At 36.0% G+C, this 17,292-nt stretch overlaps 2 protein-coding genes across 3 annotated transcripts in view; one reads left to right on the top strand and one right to left on the bottom strand.

Annotated features, from left to right (window-relative positions):
• Positions 1-1,192: 1,192 nt before the first annotated feature.
• Positions 1,193-9,987, bottom strand: IFT43 (intraflagellar transport 43). 2 transcript variants are annotated; one of them, XM_071666552.1, is made up of 7 exons: positions 9,869-9,987; positions 7,591-7,698; positions 6,988-7,055; positions 5,647-5,705; positions 3,821-3,893; positions 2,579-2,714; positions 1,193-1,842 (listed from the first exon to the last, which is right to left on the bottom strand). In XM_071666552.1, exons 2-7 carry the CDS (start codon positions 7,654-7,656, stop codon positions 1,735-1,737), a joined length of 510 nt encoding a protein of 169 aa, XP_071522653.1. In that variant the 5' UTR covers positions 7,657-7,698; positions 9,869-9,987; the 3' UTR covers positions 1,193-1,734. The 2 variants fall into 2 exon arrangements, with proteins under 2 accessions (XP_071522653.1, XP_071522652.1); XM_071666551.1 differs by lacking the exon at positions 9,869-9,987 and adding an exon at positions 8,422-8,730.
• The window catches only part of Spt-I (serine palmitoyltransferase subunit I), a 23,809-nt gene continuing 16,390 nt past the window's right edge, over positions 9,874-17,292 (top strand). Inside the window, exons 1-5 of the mRNA XM_071666544.1 lie at positions 9,874-10,012; positions 11,584-11,688; positions 14,953-15,054; positions 15,644-15,809; positions 16,293-16,425. Of these exons, the coding sequence (XP_071522645.1) occupies positions 9,965-10,012; positions 11,584-11,688; positions 14,953-15,054; positions 15,644-15,809; positions 16,293-16,425 (554 nt within the window). The 5' untranslated portion in view covers positions 9,874-9,964. The remainder of the gene's footprint in view (positions 10,013-11,583; positions 11,689-14,952; positions 15,055-15,643; positions 15,810-16,292; positions 16,426-17,292) is intronic.

Below are 17,292 nucleotides of genomic sequence, written 5' to 3'. Positions count from 1 at the left end.
TTAATCTTTGACTACTAAAGGTTATGTAATGGTGATCTCTCTATAGCTGCATAAATCATATTTTTTTTTGCATACATTTTAGCTGTTCCATCTCTGTCATATTACATTTTATAAACAATCATTTCTTGTTTTTGTTGCTTTTATACATGTAGATATTAAATGTCACTGCAGAGGAAAGCAAGATTGTTTCCCAGCCTGAGCACCACCTCACCAGACGAGGCCATAGCTTTCAAGTGTTACAGAAACAAAAGAAAGGCACATTGCCTTGATATATATACAGTTAATTTATTATTGAACCAGCTTCATAGGGTGTTGGAATATCACATGAGAGATTAGAAAGGCAATAAACAATATTGTACTTTTGGCATGTGCTGATTTAGCATCTCAAACCATATATTTTTTTAGTTTCATGGGTAGAGAAATGCTGAACATGAATGTTAAGTGCTTTGTCGTTCAAATTCTTGTCTATGCCAAGATTTCTTTCATATTTGTATTGTGCCACAGTGTGTCTTGGCCATTTCAACATACTTCAGCATGCAAACTGAAATCTCCCATCCCTTTCAAAATTTGCAGTTTACAAGAAAAAATCATTTCATGTGTGGCGGGATGGCGGCAGGAATGGATGAAGGCAGCATGTACGAATATGTACATGTGTATATATGTATATGTCTGTGTAAGTATATGTATGTATACGTTGAAATGTATAGGTATGTATATGTGCGTGTGTGGGTGTTTATTTATATACACGTGTATGTGGGTGGGTTGGGCCATTCTTTCGTCTGTTTCCTTGTGCTACCTCGCTAACGCGGGAGACAGCATCAAAGTATAATCAAATTATAAAATATAAGAAAAAAATCACTTGTATGATCCTTGATAAATGGTACAAAGTTAACATTACATTATGGTTTTCTGTTCTGAGAACCAAAAAAGTTGTGCATATATTTTTGTATATTGAATTGTATTTTTTTCCATACCGATGCTTGCTTGCTTTTTCCATCTTAATGATGTGGGAAATAGATGACCTAGTCTTTAATTAAAAATCCCAACTTAGCTTCATCTTTTCATACTTTCAGAAAGTTAGTACTGCAAAGAATTTTCAGGACCTCTATTCCTTACCCTTAGTCATCTTTAGAAACATGTGGGGTAATATTTTTTCTCCATTCTCCCCATGCATAATAATAAAAATATACAGTAAATTTTTAAAATATATTTCAAATACTTTAAAGGCACAATCATTTTTGTGTTTATTAAGTGCTCCTACCAAAATATTCATTCCTTTATGTTTAATTCAGAAGTTGCACTCCTTAACTGAATAAATGACTAGAATCTCCTGCAAAAACTTGTAGTTACACAACTCCTTGCTTCCATTCAGCCTTATAAACAAGGTAATATGTGTACCTTCATCTGTCTAGACAGTCTTTCTTATGAAAAACGACAGAAAAGGGAGAATATAAAAAGATTGGATTAGATAATCAGTCAAATTATCCTTACATTAGATAGTGGTCTCAATTTTCATTGACTACATAACCTGGAATTTGGGAGTGGCATCATGTTCACTGCTTTCTTACTTTGGTGGGTTAAGTGATGGTGCTGTATTCAATGGCATCATTACATTGTGGGTTACAGGTCAGTCAATCACTGGGATCATAATCTGGTGTTTCATGGGAAGGTGTCACATCAACAGTGCTATAATATGATGGTTCATGACATTCATTGGTTTCATAACTTGGAAGTTCACTGGGTGGTGTCATGTTCGCTGCCTTCATCATTTGGGTCCCATTCATTACGTAGTTCTGATGAAACTTCAGTGAATACTGTATCCCACTTCCATTCTACATCAGGCTTTGAAGGAAAGATTAATATAAAAACATTTTTGGAGGAAGAAAAAAGTGATATACATGCATTTACAATTCCATGTGATTCACATTTGGACACTATCATTTGAGCTGTATGGTAATAATGGAAGATATGGTGATCCATGAAAAACAAGCATGATCTTAATCATTCAGATTATGTAGAGGTTATTTCCTAAGGCATTTGCACACCTATTTAAAAAATAAAGCTAAAACTTGCCAGGGAGGTGCAGATACTACCACATAGCAGTAGAAGACATCTGACAACATTCACATTTACACAAGGATCAAGAGCATACAGCTTTGTACTTCACTGGTACATGTCATCAATTTAAGTCCTGGATACTTGGAAGTTTTAATTACAAAGTTTACTTTGCGCATACCAATACCCACATTTCTTACGGCATTTCCCCTCATCAGGTTTTTACTCTACCTCTAAAACACTTCATTTTTGGTCACAAGTAAACTCATACTTTTCAAGTAAACACTTTTCATAGAATCTAAATTTTAGGCTTTATGTACCCTATTACTAACAGTTTACTCTCCCTCAGATTTTCATTCATCCTTTTCTTATGACCCTCATTTATGTTAATAAACACTTTTTTTTATAAAGACTTTATATATCTTTCACCTTTCCCCTTCATTCCATCGCTATTTTCTTGTAGGTCTGAATCTCTTTCCAAGGAATAAAGATGATTTAAGTTATAAAAAAGTACTCAACAAACCTCTCTTATGTCTGCTTCATTTGACAAACAGTTGGTAAGAAGTCGTAAGTCTATATCATCCAAGGTTGAGAAAGCAGCATGACGCAACAAGTCAGAGTCTAGTTCCTTGTATGTTGCTACTCGATTCACAGCAACACTGAGATAAAGGAAATTTAAGATATTGGTAAATGCTTACTTTCTAACAGGAATTTCTGTCTTGAATAGAAGAATATACTAGACTATTTTCACTACATTTAGAAAATAGACAACCACTAAAAAGATCTTATTCGTTTACTGAACACTTATAAGCAACAGATGTACTGACACCCATTTATCAGGGCAATTCAAAAAGTTTTTAACAAATGCCTGTTATTTTAGCATCTAAACCCTGTGTACCTTTCCATTTAATGATGTTTACATGCTTTCATCTAAAATGTTATTTTGAAAAACATTATGAAAATTATGATGGTTTAAGTGCTTTCCTTACACTCAGGTAGAGGATTCATTATCAAAGGAAAGTAATTAAGAGGGGAAGAAGTGGGGAAACTGGAAATCTGCCTCTCCAGTATTATTATTTTCTAAATGTAAGGACATTAAAAAAACAACTGAGATTATTCCTGAAAGACTTAAGCTGGAGTTTCTGAATATCCACAGTTGCAGTTAGTATGAAAAGAAGGGATAGAATGGTAGTATGCTTAATAAAAACTATCTGGCTGCTCTGACTTTCAGTGAAACAAATTTGAAGGGAAAAGTGGGAAGAGAGAGGACTACAGTAAAGGAAGGGGTGAAACCTGATGCAGAAAGAGCCGTAAGACTGTGTTGAAAAGTGCAAGGAATAGAGTTAACTGATGCAGGTTAGAATTGAATTAGAAGGAAAGTTGAGTGATTGTTAAGATTAAGAGTGCATTTTGGTAGTTTTGACACAAGGAATTGCATTGTAGTGCAAAAAAAAGAATGCAAGGATGGATATGGCAACAGAGCCGATAATAAAAGATCATAGAGAAATGATTGTCATGTGACAAAAGAGGAATAATCAAGAATACATGGTTAAGGAAGGGCCATTGTTTGTCTGTTTTTGTTGCTAACTTCTCAAGGCATAATAGACCATTAGCTACTGCATAATAAAACCTTCCACTCATTTGTATACTATGCATGGCACTTGGCACTAACACAATTTTATTTTGTTGTTCATAATCTTCGTAAAGATGAGTGTGTATTATACATGTTCATACATGCATACTACACACTCATATCTGTACCCACCTGGGGGCCTGAGCAATCTGCTGGGTGAAATCTTCCTCTACAACTTCATCTAAGTCTGGGATGACAGGAATTTCTGGAAAGTCAACATAGACACATAACCAAAATGTCTATAAAATATTCTGCAAGGAAGACCACTTAAACTGTACTGTAAGTACAAGAAGACAGAAGAATGACTGAGAAGACATTTGAATAGTATCAGTGGAAATAAAAAAAGAACATGAAAATGTAGAATCCAAGTACTTGGATCAGTAATACTATCCTATATTAATTATGAAAAAAAATGCTTTAGGCTATCTTACATCCCTGTGTATAAGGAAAAATGGCCTTCCTGTCTCATGAAAAGTAAGTTGCCAAGCTTGTATAAACATCTTCCTAATTATTATATAACCTACTTAATCTTACTAAATCTTACTAACCATCTTTACATTCTTCTTAAGCCCTAGTCTTCTCTAACAGATAACTCTTTTCTCCCATTCACTAACCTAACATTAGCAATTTCAACTAACTTTCTTCTGTTGAATACCATTTGGTTTCTACCTGTCCTTTTATCTTATTAAGACTAAACTGTCAAAAGATGTTTTCATTAACCCCTTTCACATCACCACCAATAGCCTTCATGTGCAAATCTGTTTATATGCTTAACACCAAAAAGTCCGCTGCATACCTCTTGGACCTTGAATCTCCAAACTCGGACATCATCTGGTATAGGATTTGCCTCCCAGCTTTCAGGGTCATAACATTTTCAAACTGGGGTCTTCTACTTCTCTGATTTCAAAAGACACCATAGAAAATGGATAAAGTCCTCCGAAACAGATGGAGAGGAAGTTGGGTATGAAGCCCTCATGTTTTTTCTTAATGATCTGGAGCAATTTATCAACCACCTATCCCATACTCCACCTTTATGTTATAACTACAAAATTTTGCCCTCGATAAGTTCATGTAATTAAACTTGTGTAAACAGCTCATAACTAACCATACCTCCTCTGGCTACCCCTCTATGTACCTGAATTGGCACCATAACATTAACTGGATTAATTTAAACATTCTTTTTACACTATTCTTGGGAAGATTACTGCCTCTCTATGGGGAGAAACTTTTTGTCTTTATTGGGTGCATACTAGAGGTTACTGCTCTGGAAATGAAGGCATACATCCCCTATTGCTCTATGACTATCTATTCCTCCAATCCACTTTTCAACTAATGTCATCTTTTAAGTCATTTGGGGTAGGTACCTGGCATATTGGACCTCACAAATCTCTCCTTCCTCTGACTTCTTTTCAGCTTTCATCTCTGCCCAAAATCATTGAAATTATGTTGCTGTGAGGCAAAGCATTTCTTTGTCCAAAGGAAGTCTGACCTGAACTGCTGGAGGTGTTTCTCCACTTTCTGGTTTGGAGAAGTTACTGTTTGTGTACCCCTGCCATCACCTAATGCTTCAAAAAATTTATGATACGGCCACTGGCAACTCATAGATTGGTGATTGTGAAATCCATTCTTTCTGAACAGTCATTCTTTTTCATTCTTTATTTTTTCATGTTTTCCTGTGAGCTATGATTTGTCCATTTCTAAAAGATAGGTTTTCCACTTTTTCCATACCTCTTTATCTCCTCAGCCCTTTTATATTTCACTTAAAGTCTCACCTTACTAAGGATTTCTGTTCATTACTAAAGCCCTCAGCTTAAAAAAATATGATAGAAAGGCAAGACAAAGAATGTACTAGTAAGGGTACAGATGTACAAATATGCCAAAATGTGGTGACAACTGTCTGATAAGTTACTAAAGTCATTTCTATCATGGTAGAGGTACAGTATACTGGTGTTACTGACCTGTATCCGAATCTGAGTCACGTAGAAACCTTTTATCCTCAAGTGGTGGCCCAAAGTCCCTGGATGGCAGACATAGGATAACAAATAAATCAAAAATATGAAATCAGTACTATATATGAAAATACATCATAAAAATCGAATGGAAAAGTTACTTCAACAGTTATGATGTTCTGCTATTTGGTTAACAGAAGTTAGAAGTATATAAAAAAAAAATTATTATCTGTTCTCATAAGGTGCACATGCATTAAAAAAATATCTTAGGTACACTGGAAAACAAAGAGTGGTATGAGAGTACTTTTCTCAACCTATGGGAAGTTTAAGGTAGATGCAATAGCCTTGATTTCTTATCCATACATTTTGAATTAAAAAAAGCCTAAAAACAGATGGTATACTAGCCAAAAAAATATATATATCAACATATTACTGATAATTGATGACTGATTTGACATACAAATGAATGTTTATTCACTTGGCAATAACATAAGACTTGAAGAATTAACCTGTTGCATATAAACCTCAACTTTACTTGCTGCTTGCTACTCTGTTACCAGTCAGCTTATTGTGATGTTGGATCACTGCCTGTTGAGGAATAATTTCAACTACACACAGTTCAGGTATCTTAACCAGAATAAGAAAACTGCAGGTGAGGTATGGATCACCTGTTATGGCATTGACTAAATGAGCTACAATATTTCATTAGAAATATAGAAACTTCACACTGTGCAGACTTCCATTTACATGTAAAGAACAAAAGCAGCTGAACGTAATTAATATCCACCATCTGGCTTCTCTTAACAGCAGGAGGCTATTATGTGCTTAATCCGTGCAATGGTTTGTATTAACCTTGACAAACTAGCTACAAGAAAACCTGGCTAATGCTGTATAGGTAAAAATCATTCAAGAAAAAATATTTTAAAAAATTCTTCAGCTTCTCACTCCAAAGGAGCTCATCATTTACCTGTTACTGGGTGTACCATAGCTGCAAAAGTCCTGAAACAAGGGCTCCTGGGATTATATGATAAAACATTTTTGCAAATAACTTGGATTCTTAACTAAGACTTAACTGTTGACATTTTGTCTACTTCATATAGGTCTATGAAAAAAAACTGCTTCAGTCCATATTTCTAACACACTGTGTTGAGGGTGTTTGTAAGTTATGTTGCATAGGTTATCTGTAACTGATCTACCCAATCAAACTGGGAATGAAGTAATGGAAATAGATGGATATATAGACTGGAGTAAAGGTGCCATGCAATCATACAACAGTGCTGAAGGACAGATGTTAAGGTATTCCTTTAATAGAGAACCCATAACGATTAAAATGTTACATCTTTACCATACCCAGTTTTGGCTGAGTTGGCCCAACCTCCAGCACGCCGCCCTGCTGGAGGACCTGAGGTGGGGGCATCCTGTAGAGGAAATGAGGGTTGAGAATTATATAAATATGACTCTAGAAGACTTAGAATCTTTTAGGAGACAATATATTCACATATCTAAAGATGAAATATTTCACCCTCTTTAGAGACTGTACCCTGCAAAAGAGCTCAAATATAGACCCTGGAAGACAGCATCCTCTGGATAAATGATACGGTAACATATCTCCCTGGGAGACTTAGAAATTCTGAGTTTTCCTTCCATTCAGAACAAATTCACCTTAGGTATCAGCTAAAGATTTGTGTTTTCATAGTCATGGCTCAAATACAAAAAAAAAAAAAAAATAATAATTTCCTTAAGTAACTAGTTTCAAGTAACAGTGAAAAATGAAGTTTTCCAAATTTATAGATGGATTTTGTGCCATTTAATGGTGCAGCTGAAAGTTCATAATATTCTTACCATGCACTTACCTGTTTATGCTAAATGGATGCTTACACAACTAAGTCATATACCATAAATGAAGTTCAGAAACTTAAAATTTCAATTTCTACTAAAGTCTTTGCATCTTACCCTTGGTGAAGGTGACTTGGACTTTAATGGAGAGTTATAAAGGCCCAGATCGTCAGCACCTCCCATAACATCTAACCCAGCTGCTCGACGACCTTTCCGGGGAGATATCTGTTGAAAGTCATGACAAAATGAAGTCACCATAAACATTCATAACTGTACAGACATTACATGCAAACATGCACGCACCACCTACACTACTGTATTACCAATAACTAACACCTTGCAAAAGTTATCTAAATGCCTGAGAGCTTCTGGTCAATTTTCTTTATTATACAAAAAGCTCAAACTTCTGTGGTCATCTCAAATACAGAGACAATACAGCTGCCACAACAAACTAATATCAATTTTGGTGAGTTTGTAGTGAAAGAGGAAATGAAATGGGTGAGAAGAAACATAACATCTTGAGATTTTGAAAAGTTGGAGATTTTATTTTTACAAAGTGGAACACACAAAGTTTGAATCTATCTCGTATAATATATATACAGTGTAATACATCATCATTTCACCAAGAAAAGGAAATAAAATACAAAAAAAAAAATACTCATTTCAAATGTGGTCCTCAAATACATTCAAAATTACTGATAAAACAATGTGAAGCCTAACAGTATGAGGGTACACATGAACTCGACGACAAAAGTAAATGACTTCATGATGACTATATTAATGTTAAGGAACTCAGTAACACTAAAGGATAATAAAAAATCTAGCTATATACACAATATCATTAGTACCTACAATCTTTAAAGTTGCATATTTCTCAAGAACACCTTTAGTTTGACACTGTACGGCTTGGGAAATATACGAGGCGCTAAAGAAATCCAAAGTACTTACCTTTTTATTTGAAGGTGACAAACTAAAATCCGACTCCATATTTTCCCCTTAAAATATATTTCAAGGATGACTGATGGCCTTATATCATGGTTGTTCACAACTTATTTCTACTTCAGATCTTATGTGCTGAGTACGCAAAATTCTCATGCTTCCAGTTCCTTTATATGACTCCCATTCAACCACAGACAATCATGCCTGTCCTATACCAACACAACAACATTCCAGGAATGTTATGTTTACATTCTTATCTAGCAGCTATGTGTCCCGTCGCCTGATTGGTTAATTGGTTTTTGTCTAGCCTACTTATTTCCCGGCGTCCGATTGATTAACTAGATAAACAGATATACTGAGAAAAAAAAAAAAAAAAAGATGTGTGTATATATATATATATATATATATATATATATATATATATATATATATATATATATACATAATCAATCCTATCTTTTTAATGTACTGGATATATTTCAGATAAACTATCAAGTATTTGTTTTACTTTATTTCTGTACTTTTGTTGTGTAAACAGATTTTCTCACACGTATTTTTGTACAAATGATAAAAGGTGTTACAATATTGACTATGTCTATTTTTCTAATGGCCAAACTACTCTAAGGAGAATCATCCCTCTGTAACTTACTCTGCCGTTTTCTTGTATGCAGCAGAGCAATTAATGCTTTCGTCCAGTCATGCAATTGAGAGCAATTTCACCTCAACTAATTATTAATAAGAAACCCTTTCGATCCATAAGTTTCCCATTACTGTACTTACAAGCCACTTCTCTAACTTGCTAAAATTTACATGTAGATACACTGGACTAAGTAGCAACCGAAATCAATTACAAGAAGCGGGTATATTACAGAGTAATGATACTTATGCTTATAACTGTACTCATTTCTTATAACATTAATCTTTAGTCATGAAATTATTCTATTTTGCATTTTCAGCGGTTCCATTGTATTTCTTTTTATCATTTCCGAGTGCAGTATGATGATCACATTGGAAATAAGTTTTTTTTATGCTTTATGCGATATCCCTGGTGAAAAATATATATATATATGCTCACTGTATGTTGCCTAATAAACTCAAGCCAATTGGATATACGATGAGGGGAAAATTTGTTATTGGCGGACATGCAGAAGAGTTGAAACTTTTCCGTTACATTATGCACTCTAAAAATGAATAATGGAATACTATCAACATTGATAAACCGGTAATCTTTAAGTGTGATTTATGATATTTTCGTATTTTTCCTTCGTAAAATATAGATACAAATACCATGGATGAACATGCATGGTCATGGAGATCAGCATGATCAATATGTGGTTAAAACAAATTGTTGAGAATATGGTATGAAATGACATAAATCTATACAGTAATTACAGAAATTATTAAATTCATATCACGAATGAGGATAACAAGATGAGATACAGAGCTGAAAACTTACATTAAATTCAATCTGTTTCTGTAGAAGATATCTCGGGCAGTGTCAGCTGACGGGTCTGGGCCGCACCACCCGGACTGCTACGCTACTGTCGCCACCATGGCCTCCCAGTGGAATGTATACGAGAGCTTCCTGGCTCTACTTCAGGTATATTTATCGCCTTTGATAACACAGAGATAGATGGTAGTTCACACATGATGTTGTTATCGTTGCTGAATATAATTTGACGCACTTTAAGGGTTTATTGGTGGCCATGGATTGTTAGGTACTGTAGGGCTAGCGGTTGAGGCTGAAGGTAGTTTGATGGAATGGGGGCGCGCCTTGTGTCATTCATGGAGGCGCTACCGTAGGACTGAAGGGGCTTTTCTGCCTCTCACTAGTGACACCTTTTTTGGATTACTCTTACACACGTTGTTCTGCTAAAGATTATCAAACATGACTCTTGGTGACTTCTTTCCTGCTCGATGTGGGGGTTTTTCCAACTGGCATGTCGGCGTAGGTAGGTCGGGTGTTATTATGCCGTCATTGATATAACTAAATTGATCACATAATTAGTAATTTGTTGGAAAGAGGGCGCTAGTGTACTAGCTTGACACACATGGAACTACATTATTGATATTGCTGGACACTGTTTTCTGGTTCACATACCTCTTTAAAAAATCTGACCCAGAAACTCCAAAATTGTAAATTGGCTAGATTATAATAATTTTGGACAGAAGAGGTTACAGTGCATATAGTCTGTCATGTTTATCTTAAACTCAACATTAGCTACTGAATAGGCAATTCATGGAACCAAGCTTAGGATAGGCTAATGATTTTAGTGTCTGAAAACCAGAAAAATACCAAAACTGGATTCCAAGGTCAATAGTATGTCAGATTTGAGTCATTATACTGGTGTACTTTTCTTGTGTTTCTTGTTTCAAGTTAGGTTTGTTTACAGCATCATGGTACTTGTAAACTGGATAGGATTGATGAATAATATATGTATACATTTAAACAGAATTCTGACGATCTTGACAAAACTCCAGATTTCTAAGTTTGAAGAATTCTGTTTGCATTTTTGTACTTATTCATTTCTGCATTTGGGGATATAAGGAAAACTTTTCTCACCCATCCAAGCTTATGTCAGTAATTGATTCTTGCATAATTGCATAATCCATTATGGTTTGGATTAGCTGATTTTACAGTTATCTGTACTATAGTATCAGACCTTCAGCAGCTTTTTTATTGTCTCTGTTATAAATGTGTGTTGTCTGCATGAATTATTTCTCATCCTTTGAACTGAGAGCATTTAGTGGCTGGATAAGCTGTGGATGAACTTTATTAACACTCCACAGTCTTTGCAAGTTGTTATATATATATAACTCCCACGTTTGCGAGGTAGCGCAAGGAAACAGACGAAAGAAATGGCCCAACCCACCCCCATACACATGTATATACATACGTCCACACACGCATATATATATATATATATATATATATATATATATATATATATATATATATATTATTATTATCATTATTATTATTATTATTATTATTATTATTATTATTATAATTACACACACTGCTGTATTACATTTTGGTATCCAAAAATGTACTAAAAAATATTGCAGAAACAATTATTTTACGGTTTGCTTAATCCTTTCATATACTTTATTAAAGAATTTTATTGATGTTGCTACAAACTCTGTTAACCAAGTTCTAACTCTGGACAGGCTGGCCCGTACCACCTGGCACTGGAAGGAGTGCTGATTATGTGCATAATATGGCTCTTCACGGCTAAGAAGCAGCCCTCAAAATTTATTAAGCTAACCAAGAAGGTAAGATTTTATTAATGCATGATGAACTACAATAGTGTCCCCAGGTAGAATTTTTAGTATTGTTGATTGTAGAGATATTAGTACTATGATAATATTAACATTACTCATAGTTTTGATTGAATCAGTTTATCAATTTGTTAGTCATAGTAATGTTAGGCTTGATTCCCCATATGTGTTGTCAAGAAATTGAAGTGGAAGGTTTTGGAGGGTGAGCATCATTCAGGTTATCTTTCCCTTTTATGGAATGAAGAAATGCATGTAAAGACATGGAATTAAGAAATGCATGTAAAAACAAAGGATATATACATGATACAACATTGAAGATAATGCATGCCACTGGTGTCGTAGCTATGTCTCTTCTTTGTACATACATCAGCTGACTGTTCTACGTCTTCTGTCTCACTCTTGTATTTCCCATGTGTGATCATTACTTGAAAGTGCACTTGGGAACTTGTATTTCATTTCCTGTTGGTTATTAGCATATACTGGATCATGTGCACATTGTGACCTTCCCTGCGTGTCAAAGAAGGCGACTGAAAGGGAAGGGAGCGGGTGGCTGGAAATCCTCCCCTCTCATTTTTTTTTAATTTTCCAAAAGGAGGCACAGAGAAGGGGGCCAGGTAAGGATATTCCCTCAAAGGCCCAGTCCTCTGTTCTTAACGCTACCTCGATGATGCGGGAAATGGCGAATAGTATGAAAGAAATATTGCACATATACATGAGATGTATACATCTCAACGTATACATATGTATACACACACAGACATATATACACATGTACATGATTCATACTGTCTGCCCTTATTCATTCTCGTTGCCACCTCGCCACACATGAAATGAAAACCCCCTCCCCCCACATGTGCGCGAGGTAGCGCTAGGAAAGACAACAAAGGCCACATTTGTTCACACTCAGTCTCAAGCTGTCATGTATATATATATATATATATATATATATATATATATTATCCCTGGGGATAGGGGAGAAAGAATACTTCCCACGTATTCCCTGCGTGTCTTAGAAGGCGACTAAAAGGGGAGGGAGCGGGGGGCTGGAAATCCTCCCCTCTCGTTTTTTTTTAATTTTCCAAAAGAAGGAACAGAGAACGAGGCCAGGTGAGGATATTCCCTCAGAGGCCCAGTCCTCTGTTCTTAACGCTACCTTGCTAACGCGGGAAATGGCGAATAGTATGAAAGAAAGAAAGATATATATATATATATATATATATATATATATATATATATATATATATATATATATATATATATATATATATATTTTTTCTTTCGTACTATTCGCCATTTCCTGTGTTAGTGAGGTAGCGTCAAGAACAAAGGACTGGGCCTTTGAGGGAATATCCTCACCTGGCCCCCTTCTCTGTCCCTCCATTTGGAAAAAAAAAAACAAGAGGGAGATAGCGACAAAGTATAATAAATAAATAAATATATATATATATATATATATATATATATATATATATATATATATATGGTGAGGTGCCTGAGGATTGGCGGAATGCGTGCATAGTGCCATTGTACAAAGGCAAAGGGGATAAGAGTGAGTGCTCAAATTACAGAGGTATAAGTTTGTTGAGTATTCCTGGTAAATTATATGGGAGGGTATTGATTGAGAGGGTGAAGGCATGTACAGAGCATCAGATTGGGGAAGAGCAGTGCGGTTTCAGAAGTGGTAGAGGATGTGTGGATCAGGTGTTTGCTTTGAAGAATGTATGTGAGAAATACTTAGAAAAGCAAATGGATTTGTATGTAGCATTTATGGATCTGGAGAAGGCATATGATAGAGTTGATAGAGATGCTCTGTGGAAGGTATTAAGAATATATGGTGTGGGAGGCAAGTTGTTGGAAGCAGTGAAAAGTTTTTATCGAGGATGTAAGGCATGTGTACGTGTAGGAAGAGAGGAAAGTGATTGGTTCTCAGTGAATGTAGGTTTGCGGCAGGGGTGTGTGATGTCTCCATGGTTGTTTAATTTGTTTATGGATGGGGTTGTAAGGGAGGTAAATGCAAGAGTCCTGGAAAGAGGGGCAAGTATGAAGTCTGTTGGGGATGAGAGAGCTTGGGAAGTGAGTCAGTTGTTGTTCGCTGATGATACAGCGCTGGTGGCTGATTCATGTGAGAAACTGCAGAAGCTGGTGACTGAGTTTGGTAAAGTGTGTGGAAGAAGAAAGTTGAGAGTAAATGTGAATAAGAGCAAGGTTATTAGGTACAGTAGGGGTGAGGGTCAAGTCAATTGGGAGGTGAGTTTGAATGGAGAAAAACTGGAGGAAGTGAAGTGTTTTAGATATCTGGGAGTGGATCTGTCAGCGGATGGAACCATGGAAGCGGAAGTGGATCATAGGATGGGGGAGGGGGCGAAAATTTTGGGAGCCTTGAAAAATGTGTGGAAGTCGAGAACATTATCTCGGAAAGCAAAAATGGGTATGTTTGAGGGAATAGTGGTTCCAACAATGTTGTATGGTTGCGAGGCGTGGGCTATGGATAGAGATGTGCGCAGGAGGATGGATGTGCTGGAAATGAGATGTTTGAGGACAATGTGTGGTGTGAGGTGGTTTGATCGAGTAAGTAACGTAAGGGTAAGAGAGATGTGTGGAAATAAAAAGAGCGTGGTTGAGAGAGCAGAAGAGGGTGTTTTGAAATGGTTTGGGCACATGGAGAGAATGAGTGAGGAGAGATTGACCAAGAGGATATATGTGTCGGAGGTGGAGGGAACGAGGAGAAGAGGGAGACCAAATTGGAGGTGGAAAGATGGAGTGAAAAAGATTTTGTGTGATCGGGGCCTGAACATGCAGGAGGGTGAAAGGAGGGCAAGAAATAGAGTGAATTGGAGTCATGTGGTATACAGGGGTTGACGTGCTGTCAGTGGATTGAAGCAAGGCATGTGAAGCGTCTGGGGTAAACCATGGAAAGCTGTGTAGGTATGTATATTTGCGTGTGTGGACGTGTGTATGTACATGTGTATGGGGGGGGGGTTGGGCCATTTCTTTCGTCTGTTTCCTTGCGCTACCTCGCAAACGCGGGAGACAGCGACAAAGTATAAAAAAAAAAAAAAAAAAAAAAATATATATCACACACATGCATACACACATCCTTTTTTCATTCATATTCGCCATTTCCCACATTAGCAAGGTAGCATTCAAGAACAAATGACCAAGCCTTAGTGGGAAATCTCCTCATGTGGCCCCCTTCTCTGTTCCTTCTTTTTGAAAAGTAAGATATGCATATATTAATATTTTCTAACATTTATTCAGGAAGAAGAGGAGTTGCTAGCAGAGTGGATGCCAGAACCTCTGGTACCAAACCCACCCAAGGAAGATCATCCAGGGCTCCACACCCGAACTGTGTATGGCAAGGTATTCACTTGTACAGCTTTCAGAAATGTTTATTTACTTCTTATTGCTATTATTCTCTAGTTTTTGGCGTATGTTTGATGAAACAGTGATATCAGGTGTCATTAAGGTGAAAAACATGTTCTTTGGTATGTGCTTGTATTTGTGAAGACATGTGCATATTTGTTAAGTTTTGGAAAGGTTTTTATGCTTATGTATATATGTAGATAGTTATTGTGGTAGGGTTTGCTGCTTAAACATATTTTGTCAGGCATCTTCATGTGTAAGGCTTAAGTGTGAGCAAGGGGGTGCAACTCTGTTAGAACATGAGCATTTTAGGCATGTATGTACGTGCTGTGTGTGTGTGTGTGTGTGTGTAAGTGTGTGTTTAAGCACATATTTGCACATGTTCAGAATTGCACAAATTCTTACCTGGGACACTTAACTTCCATGAACAGCTTCCAAAGTAATGTGAGGTAGAAAATGAAATTATCTTGAAAGATTGAAGATTGTCTGAGGAATTTTTAGGTTGAGGAATATTGAAGATCCATTTATTCACTTTGTTTTTTTTGTAAAGTAAGTTGAAAGTGAAGCATAATTATTGTACCTTCAGCTTGGACGATACTTGGATTTGGGTAGTGGGGAGAAACTGCTGAACTTGGGCACACACAGTTACCTCAACTTAGGTGAACGGCCAGAGGTTGAGGAAGCTGCTTTGCAATGTCTTCATAAATATGGGGTTGGATCTTGTGGGCCTCGTGGCTTCTATGGCACCACACGTGAGTTATTTAGTCTCTTGTTCATTTATATGTTTAAAGTTAGATTAACTTTAGCTCACTCAAGTTTAGTCTTCTCAAAGACTAATTGATACACTCCTTTGAATTAATGTCCATATATATATATATATATATATGTATGTATGTATATTATTTTTATTTATTATACTTAATTGCTGTTTCCTGCATCAGTGAGTTAGCACCAGGAGACAGACAAAGATTGACCCATCCACTCATATGCATATATATATATATATATATATATATATATATATAAATGCCCATACATGCACATATACATACATTTACATATCAACATATATACATACACAGACATATATACACATGTATATATTCATACTTGCTTGCCTTCATCCATTCTTGGCGCTAACCTGCCTCACAGGAAACAGCATTGCTACCTCCTGCTCCAGCGTGGTAGCACGTGTTTCAAATATAAGTTTCTTGCATTAAAGCTGTTTTACCCAGAGGTACATTTGGAGTTGGAAGATAGATTGGCTGCCTTTTTCAACTGTGAGAGAGCTGTATTGTACTCGTATGGCTTCTCAACCAGTGCCTCTGCCATTCCAGCTTACTCCAAAAATGGTGACATAATCTATGCGTATGTATTAAATTTTGTTATAGTTCCACATTACTAATGTATGCAGTAGTGAAACATGGTTTGTAGAGGAAGAATTGTAATCTACATTAGCGTATGAAAAATGTAATGTGAAAAGCTTGTATCAAATGCAGCATTTTACATTTATCTTTTCTTATGCCTTTAGGATTTCTGTCATTTGTTTTATTCCTTAATGATATGAACCAAAAGAATTTTAAGCAGAGCAGTTACTGGGAAAGTGTGATTATTTTTACAAAAGATATCAGATCTCACCATGCTCATTCATGTTAACTTTTGTCCATGCTTTTCCTTTTACAACCCATTCAGTTTATCCAATCAGATATTCTCTACCATCACCCATGTAATGTACCCTGGCTGAGTTGTAAATTATTGTTCCCGTATTTGGAACATGTACTTGCCCATTTTTCCTCCATACAGTGTTTTAACATTTAAAGACTCCCTTCAATGTTGTTTTTGATTAGATCTTGTAGTTTCAAGCCTCACCAGTCATATAGATTCATCTTGATTATTTGTATTCTCATTGAACTGTATTAATGTATGTTTTGGTTCACCTGGCTCCTACAAGCTTATATTTATCTTCATCTTAAAGTACATTTTGTTGCACTTTCACAACAGGATGGCATTTTCAGAAACGAAACATTTTGCACAACAGTTTTAGATTATGAAGACCAGGAACAACAATTTGGAACATATTAAAGAATTGTACACAATAATTTGGATGCCATATATTAAGTTACTAGGTGCTTGAATCTTAGAGAATGTTTTAAAAGGAACATTGACATAACTAGCACATAATACCTCTTACAGTAGGCAAATAAGAGTTCAGAAGTAGGAAAATAAAGAGAACAC

This window comes from Panulirus ornatus, chromosome 11 (assembly GCF_036320965.1).
Source record: "Panulirus ornatus isolate Po-2019 chromosome 11, ASM3632096v1, whole genome shotgun sequence".
Taxonomy (NCBI): Eukaryota; Metazoa; Arthropoda; class Malacostraca; order Decapoda; family Palinuridae; genus Panulirus; species Panulirus ornatus.
This window is presented reverse-complemented; position numbering and strand designations above follow the sequence as displayed.

Excerpts from the sequence above, each read along its gene's own strand:
- IFT43 (XM_071666551.1), bottom strand. The coding sequence starts at position 8,460 with ATGGAGTCGGATTTTAGTTTGTCACCTTCAAATAAAAAG. Across the intron at positions 7,056-7,590 it reads CCAAGTCACCTTCACCAAGG|GATGCCCCCACCTCAGGTCC; the intron begins GTAAGATGCAAA and ends TTTCCTCTACAG. Across the intron at positions 2,715-3,820 it reads CAGATTGCTCAGGCCCCCAG|TGTTGCTGTGAATCGAGTAG; the intron begins GTGGGTACAGAT and ends CCTTTATCTCAG.